Source organism: Carlito syrichta, unplaced genomic scaffold, assembly GCF_000164805.1.
Source record: "Carlito syrichta isolate Samal-C Ts95f unplaced genomic scaffold, Tarsius_syrichta-2.0.1 Scaffold308856, whole genome shotgun sequence".
NCBI lineage: Eukaryota > Metazoa > Chordata > Mammalia > Primates > Tarsiidae > Carlito > Carlito syrichta.
Genome location: NW_007252952.1, coordinates 268,651 through 278,621, shown reverse-complemented (window position 1 = coordinate 278,621; position 9,971 = coordinate 268,651). Strand labels below are relative to the sequence as shown.

At 52.0% G+C, this 9,971-nt stretch overlaps 1 protein-coding gene across 1 annotated transcript in view; it reads right to left on the bottom strand.

The window, feature by feature from the left end:
• Positions 1–9,971, bottom strand: part of LOC103268624 (endothelial zinc finger protein induced by tumor necrosis factor alpha) — a 24,894-nt gene that overhangs the window by 1,060 nt on the left and 13,863 nt on the right. Inside the window, exons 3-5 of the mRNA XM_021716653.1 lie at positions 7,377–7,503; positions 3,949–4,140; positions 9–499 (exon numbers count right to left, since the gene is read on the bottom strand). Coding sequence (XP_021572328.1) covers positions 9–499; positions 3,949–4,140; positions 7,377–7,503 — 810 coding nt within the window. The remainder of the gene's footprint in view (positions 1–8; positions 500–3,948; positions 4,141–7,376; positions 7,504–9,971) is intronic.

Below are 9,971 nucleotides of genomic sequence, written 5' to 3'. Positions count from 1 at the left end.
TGGTGGACCGTGAGCGATGAGCGCTCCAGGAAGTGCTTCCCGCAGGCGGCGCAGACAAAGGGCCGCTCGCCCGAGTGGGCGCGCTGGTGCTTGGCCAGGGACGAGCTCTGGCCAAAGGCCTTGCTGCACTCATCGCAGCTGAAGGACTTAGTGCAGGGCGCGGGGGGCGGGCTGCGCTCTGCCGGACCCGGGGAGCCCGGGGAGCCCTGGCCGTGCATCACGTGGAGGCGGGTCGCCTCATCCCGGGGCCCCTCTGACCTGGGGCATGCAGCGGAGCGGTGGTTGGCACACGCCTTGGGCTCACGGCGCTCGGGGTCGGACGGCGCTGGGAGCGCGTCCCCCCAGGGGGCTCCAAGCGGCTCCCGCGCGCCTCTGCGTGGCCTCACCGACCTCCTCACCCTGGAGGCGTGTCCCCAGGCGACCACTGCAATGGACAGCTTGTCTTCCGAAACGTCGTCCTCTGAATCCACCTCCTCCATCTCAGGTCTAGCTTCCCAGTCTAAAAGAACAAAGCAGAAACAGGAGGTGTGCATGGCTGTGGCAACGGGGGCACGAGGCGCCCCAGCTAGAGTGGGTCAGCGGGCGTGGGTGGAGTCAGGAGGCCACGGCCTCTGGGTAGGGGAGCCTGGTGGCGTCCCGAGGCAGAAGCCACAGGGGCTAAAGGAGGCCCGGACACGTCCCCTTGGAGTGGGAGGGAAGGTGGCTCAGACACCTGAAGGGGAGCCTAGGGTAGCGGCTGGGGTAGAGAGTCACGGGCTCTGCGGCCTTGCGTGTGGGTGGGGGCCACCCGAAGTGCAGCCTGGCCTCAGGCCAGCCCACACAAGCCACCACTGCCTCTCCAGCACCAGTCGATACTAGAAATAATGTGACAGCTGGCGTTCACATCACTGGGCTGGTTATTCTCCACTCGCCAACCTGCCGTCTGAGATCCACCCATCTCTGCCTCCCCCTGCCCTTTGCATCCTGGAAGCCTCTCTCTGTCCCCATTCTACCCGCCCCCCGTGCCCTGGGAGCCCCTCTCTGCCCCCCTGTGCCTCAGGAGACCCTCTCTGTCCCCACCCCAATGTCCTGTGCCCTGGGGAGCTCTCTCTGTCCCTGTGTCCCGCGAGACCCTCTCTGCCCCCACCCTGTCCCCTTGTGCCTGGGAACCCCTCCCTGTCCCTTTCCTCTGCGCCCCCCCCGCTGCCCTGGGAGCCCCTCTCTGCCCCCTTGTGCCTCAGGAGACCCTCTCTGCCCCACCCCAATGCCCTGTGCCCTGGGGCGCTCTCTGTCCCCTCCCCTGCCCCCGTGCTCTAGGAGCCCGTTTATCCCCTCCTCTGTCCCCCTGTGCCCCAGGAGACCCTCTGTCCCTCCCTGCCCCACTGCACCCTGGGAGATCCTCTATGGCCCCTCCTCTGCCCACCTGTACTTCGGGAGCCCCTGTCTGTACCCCTCCACCCCTCTGTCCCCCTGCACCTGACGAGCCAGACTCTGCCCCCTGGGTTCCTGTGCATGTGTGAGCTGTAGGAGACTGAGGGTGACATGAGAGTGAAGCTTCTCTGGTGCACGGCCCGAGGTTGTCCTCCAGTGTCTGCTCCTGCCGGCCTGGGCCCTTGCCCGCCCTAGGGCTTTCACAACCCTGAGCTCACACACACACACACACACACACACACACACACACAGCCTCCCATGGGGCCCAGCACAGTTGCAGGATTCTGCCACCCCTCACACCCTCCTCGCTGCCCAGTTCCAGTTTCAGGAGCTTGGTCCAGGCGTCTTCCCTGTGTCCCTCCTCCCGGGCCAACCATCCATGCCCTGATCCCGCCACCTTCTGTACCCACCCTCTCCATGTCTAAGGCTCCTTTCCCCGCCCGGCTCTCCAGAGGCCAGACTCCACGCCAGGGACTCACGCCCAACACTTGAAAACTCCTGTCTCTCTGGCTGCTTCCTCATTAAAAATGAGCACACATGGAGCCTCCTTCCTGCAGGTGACAAGACGCTGGGTGGGCTGCAGCTGCCCCCTCCCCATTGACACGACCCCTGGTGCCCGCACCCACCTGGCTTTAAGACTCCTCCCCTGAGTCCCAGGTCCCCAATGCCACACAAAGCAAGACTAGATCTACTGTCACCATGCCCTGACAATGCTCAAGCATTTGGCCCCGCCCCACTGGGTGCCGCACCCAGGCCCTGCTGGGGACATTCAGGATGACCCGGCATTGCCAGTAGACATCCCAGCCTCATGCATTTGAGGTGAAACTTGTGACTCAGAACTTCTCGACCATAAAAAAGTTTAAGCCCATCGAAGAAACTTGGCAAAATAAGTCAAACATGGAGGCACAAACACCGTGACTGCACTCCAGTGAGGTACCTGGAGTCAGATTCAGAGACAGAGTGGGATGGAGATGCCGGGGCCAGGGGAAGCAGAGCCTTCAGCAGGGAGATGAGAAGGCTCTGAGATAGTGGCAGTGGAGGCTGCATGACCACGTGAGTGTCCCTAAGGCCACAGGATTGTATTCCTGAAAATGGCAAGAATCGCACACTTTAGGTTCTGTAGATTTTATCATAGTTTTGCAATACCTTTTAAAAATTAAAAAAGAGAGACCCAGCAGCCATCCTTCCCTCTCACCATCTAGATGCCCACAAGTGCGGCTGGAGCACACACAGCCTGAAGCCGAGAAAATCTCTGTCCCACTGCCCACGACCTGGTTGGCTGCCATAGGCTTCTCGCCCGAAGTGCTCAGTGGCTCTGGCCAGTCCTCCCAGCCCACTGGCACCTCTACAATACCTTCTCCACTCCTCAGAGTGGGGTCTTCTGCCGAGTCAGATCAAGCCCTCCCATAGCCTCCCAATGCACTGAGAATGAAGCCAGCCCCTTGCAGCGGCCTCTGGCCTCTGGACAGAGCCGGGTCATCCCGTCTCCAGGTCATCCCATCCTCCCTCATCGGCCACACTTTGCTCCCTTCTTGTCCCCTCCCCCCCACTGAGGTCTTCCGACCCTGGGGCCTTTGCGCCTGCCGACTCCCCTGGGCCTGCCTGTGGACACTCCTTCTCGCCCTTCAGGCCTGCTTCCGTCACCCCCATGAAAGGCCTTTGCCACCCACCTGCGCAGGGAAGGAAGAGTCCTCCCATGGCTAGCTTGCCTGGCTTGTCGAGCAGTCAGTGGTCTGTGGCAACCTTTCCTGGGCTAGCCTTCAGGAGAAGCCAGCCCCACTGGACACGTACCCTGCCCATCCCAGTTCTCCAGCAGCCCCGAGGGCAGTGGACAAGCAGTCACGGGGCACTGGCCATGGCCCAGTCAGGTGCTTAGCAGTGTGCACAGATCTCCCTGAGACCTCTGCCATCCGTGACCTGGGAACAGTCATGGTGGTGATGCCAACCCCCATTTCACAGACCAGGGCTCCAGGAGACAGACATGGACTCAAGGCCACAAGGCATACCTATGCCACCACTGGGACGCAAGCTGGGCGGTGGTGGTCACTGTCTTGCCACACGCTGCCTTTCCCATTTCAGGGGAAGAGGTGAGAAATACCAAATGCAGGAGAATGATGGTGGTACGATGCCCAGGTGTCAGGGTGAGTGGTAGCATGGGAGCTTCTCAGTGGTGAGTTGGAAGGAAGGGCAGTGGCAAGTGTGCTTGGGGCTGATGGGGACTGAGGCACTCTGGGACAAGAGAAAGCACAGAGCTGCAGCGGCCGGAGGAAATGGTCTTGGCTGTGAATGCAGCAGAGAGACTCCCCATGAACATTCCCTACAGAGGCCAGGAGGGCTGAGGCACACCCATCAGAGGGGAAGGAGGCCACTGCCCTTCCACAGCTAAAACCCTGCAGTGGAGACATCTGCAAACAGCAGGTGCCCAGGTCTTAACCATGAGTGCTGCAATAACACAGCTCGATGTCAACTGGATTAAAACTACCAGCAAGAGAGCAGAAAGCCTAATGGTGAGGAACAGGTGCTGGTGCTCCTGCCCACGGTCACGACGGGAGGCGTCACAGGGACACCACTGCAGGGGGTGCTTGGGCCAGGGGCGCTCGGGCCAGGGACCACCAACGTGAAGTTGCTGTCCATTCCTGTTGATCAAAATGTGACTGCGTTTCTTCACAGTGCTAAATCTCTTGTCCTTCATAGTTTCTTTTTCCATTTTCTGTCTTTCTATGATTGTTTCTGATTTCAAAGTAATTCACACTTATTAAAACATCAAACATCCAGAAAGTAACTGAGAAAATGAAAGTCTTCATAATCTCACTCATCAGAGTTAACAGTTTGGTTTATGTTTTTAGGATTTTTCCCCCAATACATTTCTTTTAAAAAATACACACCACACCCGTACACACATATATGAATGCACACTGTTTTTCCCCAAATGGGGTTTCCGGCCAAGATGGATATAAAGGACTAGATTCCTTCCAGCCTAAAACACACACGCACACACAAACACAGCAAAATATACAGAACAATGGTTTTGAAGACACTAGATATCAGGCAATGAAGGGCAATAATCCCTGAGAGATGGGAATCAAGCCAGGCGGCCCCTGGGACTGCCCCCACTTACTGCCCGGATGGTTTCCAGGCCGTGATACAGGAGGGGGAAGCAAAGGCACAGTCTGGCAGACCCCCCAAGTTGAGGGGTTAGAGCTGAGAGTCCAAGGCAGGTGGGGTTCACAGGACAGAGCACCGGAGAGGAAAGTGCTGCACAGAGGGAGACTGGAGATTCAGCAGACTACCAATCAGAACGTGTGTGAAGGGAAACTACCCAACACTGGAAAAAAACCATCCGAAAGGATTCAAGAACAGCCCAGAGCAGCCATGGGGCTGGGTGGTGTCTCTTCCTAGTAGCCATGCTGCAAAGCCTTGTCATCCATGGGGCAGTGGGAAGGACACCCAAGGGTCTTAGGGGGAAATGTCTTTCTGGAATGAGCACAAGCCATAAGACCAAGATCTGAAAGGGCCACACTTCTTGGTGTTGGTGTCAACACAAACAGATGGAACAGAACGGAATCCAGAATTGGACTCACACACTTACAGACAACTGAATTTTGACAAAAGTGCAAAGGCAATTCACTGGGGAAAGAACAGTCTTGTCAACAAATGGTGCTGGAACAAGTGGACATATATTTGCCAAAAATCAATCACGGATTAATACTTTATATACAAGAAAATTAACTCTAAGTGGATCAAAGAATAAAATGTAAAACTTGAAACTATATAACTTACAGAAGGAAACCCTGTGTCCTTGGAATATACAAACATCTTTTATCTGTGACACCAAAAGCACAACCCATAAAAGAAAAAAACCAGATAAACTTCAAATTAAAAACTGCTCGTCAACAAACGGTGCTGGAACACCTGGGCACCCATATGCTGAGGCCCTTTCTTACGTCATTCACAAAATTAACTCAGAACGGATAGATGACCTAAATAAAGAGCTAAAGCACTAAGAAAACACAGGAGTAAATCTTCCGGTTCCTGAGTTAAGTTTCTTAGACATGATGCCGAAAGCTCAAGCAACAAGAACAAAAAAAGAGATACACAATGAACTACATCAAAATTAAAAACCTTTATGTTCCAAATGATGCCATCAAGAAAGTGAAAAGACAACCCATGGAACAGAGAAACTATCTGCTTGGTATATATCTCACAAAGGAAGTATATCAAGAATATACAAAAACTCTCAACTCAGTAATAAGGAAACAACCAAACTTAAAACAACAGGCAAAAGACTGGAATGAATCCTTTAACAAAGAGAATATGCAAACATCAAGTAAGCACAAGACAAGATTCTCAGTATCAAAGGAAAACCACAATGTGATGAGACTACACACCCGCAAGAAGGGCTAAAATTAAAGAGCTGGAGCCACAAGAGTTCTTGTGCACTGCCAGTGGAAATGGAAAATGGGCAACCACTTTGGAAAACTGCTTGGTGGTTTGTTTAAAAAGTTAAATATGCATGTACCATGTGACCCAGACTTTCCACTAGAGAAGGGAAAGTGTATGTCTGCAGATACCTGTACACAAATGTTCACAGCAGCTTTATTTGTAAAAGCCGAGAACTGGAAACATCCCAGATGTTCATCACCAGTGAATGGTGAACAAACTGTGGTATGTCCAAATGGTGAACTGATACACAGCAGTAAAAAGAAATACACTGGTATGTGCAACAATATGGGTCGATCTCAAAATAATGCCAAGTCAAACCAAAAAGAGTAGGATAGAAAAAGATTATATACTGTATGATTCCATGTGCGAAAATTCAAGAATATGCAAACTCAATGACAGTGACATAAAGCAGACCAGTGGGACTGGGGGGTGAAGGGAAGAGAGATGGACTATAATACAAGCGGCCGGGCACAGTGGCTCACGCCTGTAACCTCAGAACTCTGGGAGGCCAAGGCAGGAGGATTGCTTAAGGCAGGAGTTTGAGACCAGCCTGGCCAACATTGCAAGACCTTGTCTCTACACCTCCCCCCACCAAAAAATTAAAGGAGTATGAAGAGGCTTTGGGGATAACAGACATGTTCCTTATCTTGATCATGGTGATTCCTGGGTATGCATGTATCTCAAAATCTACTGAACTCTTCACTTTAACTATGTACCACTAATTGTAGGTCAGTTATGCCTCCAAAGATGCTGTAAAAGACATGGGACCATGCTCTATTTCTGAAAGTGAGTGCCTTCACCTAACTGTACATCATGGGACATTGTTCCCTGGTGGTACCTACAATGAGTTTTCAGCTTTGAAGAATGGCATGATTTCCATTATATTCATAGACTTGGATATGTTTGGTCAGTCTTGTGCAGCTGGGCACGGAGGCGGTTTTCCTTCATTTTTCTTCCCATGTAACACTTTGCACACTTAAGAGGAACTTTCTAAAGGACAGATCCCTAAAAACTAAATCATTTAAAATTTGGTTGATAATGCCAAGCTGTCTTTCAAAAGAGTCGCTCCAACTTTATACTCCTAAAATGAGAAAATCTTTTTCACTACACTCTCATAATACAGGCTATTTTTTTTTATATACCTCATGGGAAAAAACTGATAACTCATTTTGAATTTCTCTATTAATAAGGTTAACAAAACTTTAATAAAGTTAACCTTGTGCATTTCTACATCTGTGAATCACCAGCTCATAAGTTTGGTTTTGGTCTATTTTGTTATTCATTTAGTCATTTTTCTCATTTATTCCTAGGAGCTCTTTACATAATCATGACCCTTTTATTGTTATACATGCAAGAAATGCTATTCCCCATGTCGTCATCTATCGAGTTCATTTTTAGCTTTAAATAAAGCAATTTTTAAAAACTTTCTATGTAGCCAAATCTGTCCATCTTTTCTCTTGTTTCTATGTGGTCCTCAAGTTATGAGCCAGCAGTGAGGAACTCAACAAACCTCACCCCCTTACCCAGTGAGACCAGGTTCCTGTAGTTCTCCAGCATGACCTCCCTGTGCAGGTCCTTCTGGGCAGGCTCCAGCTGCTGCCACTCCTCCTGGGTGAAGTCCACAGTCACATCCCTGAATGTCACTGCTTCCTGTAAGAGGAAACCCACATCCATTCACAGATGGGCCCTCCTTAAAGAACCTGGAGAAATGGCCAGAAAAGCCGAGGGGTTTAGGGAAGGCAGATGGGATGTGTCTGAAGTGATTTCAACAAGGTACAAGGTTCTGAAGGGACCACTCACAGTTTCCTCGGTGTCTGAATTGGGATGGTATTCTGAAAGAAGTAAGGACATGCCTGATCCCGCGGGTTCGAGACCTGGCTGGGCAGCGAGACCTCATCTCTACAATAATTCAAAAAATCAGCCAGGCGTGGTAGCGCATGCCTGTAATTCCGGCTACTTGGAAGGCTGAGGCGGAAGGATTGCCGGAGCCCAGCAGGTCGAGGCTGAGGTGGCTGGGAGTGGCTACTGCACTCCAGTCTGGGCAACAGAGTGAGACTCCACCTCAAAAAAAAAAAAAAAAAAGAAAAAAAAGAAATAAGGACAGTTCAGAACATGAAGTCACAGATCTGAGAACCAGACGGAGAGGAACTGAAGGCAACGTGACCATTAGCCAGTGAATCGCCTCAGGCATCAGGAGCACAACAGGGTGGGTGGAATCTGGGAGCCCCAGGCACTGAGCCAGGTGCTGGGATACAGACACGGAAGGTTCAAGAACAAGTCCCTCCAGGGAGAGGTGGGCGAAAACACATGCAATTTGGCAAATGCAATCACAGAGGTATGACAGAAGTTCTCAAGGCACTGAGTAATGGCAGCTTTAGGGGGTGTTCACAAAGACTTTGGAAAGGTGACAGTGAGTAGTCTGTGGGGGAACTGGTGGTTGGGTCCTTGGAGGGAGAGTCCAGGCAGGGGAGAGAGGCTGAATCAAGACTCAAGCCTTAAAAGGTAGATCGGACTGTTGAGGGATGGAGAGAAGTCTGCATGGAAGGAGCAGTGCCTTCCAGTAGATGCCACAATGCTGGGGATGGAATGGACCAGGCAGAGCAGGGCAGATGGTGATGGCGAGGTCAGCAATACTTATCACTTCCTATGCAGGGCTGTGGACCAGGTGCTACCCTAAGTGGTTTTTACGGGTTGAATTATGTGCCCCACCTCAAAAAACATAATTCACATGTCAAAGTCCCAACCTCCAGGACCTCAAGAACATGAGCTTATTTGGAAATAGGGTCACTGCAGATGTCATTAGTTAAGATGAGGCCATCCTGGAATGGGGGCCCTGATCCAATATGACAGGTGTCCTGGTGAAAGGGAGAACTTGGGCAGAAACAGGCATGCACACAGAGAGAAGGCTGTGCCAAGGCTGGAGTTACACTGCCTCGGGCCAGGAAGATGCCTACAGGTGGGAGACAGGCCTGGAGAGCATTCCCCAGAGCCCTCAGAGGGAGCAGGCCCTGCAGACAATGTGACCAGGGACTTCTGGACTCCAGAACCGTGAGAGAATAAATTTCCATTGCCTAAGCTGCCCGGTCTGTGGAGCTTATTTGCAGCAGCTTCCGGAAACTAATACAGTGCTTCACACATGTCGATTCATTTGTTAATTCCCACAGATGCACAAGGCAGGCACCAGGGTTATTTTAACAAGGTTATGCCTGTCTACAAGTACTGTCTTTCACCCCAAAGTCTCCCTTCCCTACTCTCTGCATATTCAGACTTTGACTCTGCAATCTGGTGTTTCTGCCTTAGCAACAGGTTTCCCTTTGGCTCTGCAAAGGAGGGGGCCAGCAGACAGCCTGGAAGATGGAGATAAGGAAACCAAGGCACAGAGAGGGCAGGTCCCAGGAGGAGGACACACAGCTCCTGTATGCGACCACCACGCTTTGAACCCAGAGGGTTGGCTCCTAATCTTGCAGGCTACTGCCTCTTGTGAACCAGTCAGAGGGGCGGGTGTCAGCAACTTGTGATGTTTAGACGTACAGTCCTGATTCTGACCACTGGTGCCCACCCTGCCCCCACCAAGTGCGCTCCTCTCATGCTCGGCCCCAGTCCGGTGACCTTCCTCCAGTTCCTTCTGCTCTTATGCTCGCCTGCTCCCAGCCCAGAATGCTCCTCTTTCGAGTCTCAGCTAAGCTGGGCCCTTATTTTTATTTTTATTTTTTGAGTTGGAGTCTCACTCTGTCACCCAGACTGGAGTGCAGTGGCTGCACCCAGCCACTGGAGCCTTGACCTGCTGGGCTCCAGTGATCCTTCTGCCTCAGCCTTCCAAGTAGCTGGAACTACAGGCGTGTGCTACCACACCCGGCTAATATTTTTTTGATTTATTGTAGAGATGAGGTCTCGTCAAGTTGCCCAGGCGGGTCTCAAATCTGCGGGCTCAGGCAATCCACTCACCTCTGCCTCCCAAAGCGCAGGATTACAGGCTGAGTCACCGAGCCCGGCTCCAACTGGGCCCTTATTCATTCTTCGGGAGGTTTGAGAAGGGGAGCAATGGGACCTAATTTGTAACTTTAAAAAGCACACTCTGGCTGGGCTCAGTGGCTCAGCCTGTAATCCCGTGCTTTGGG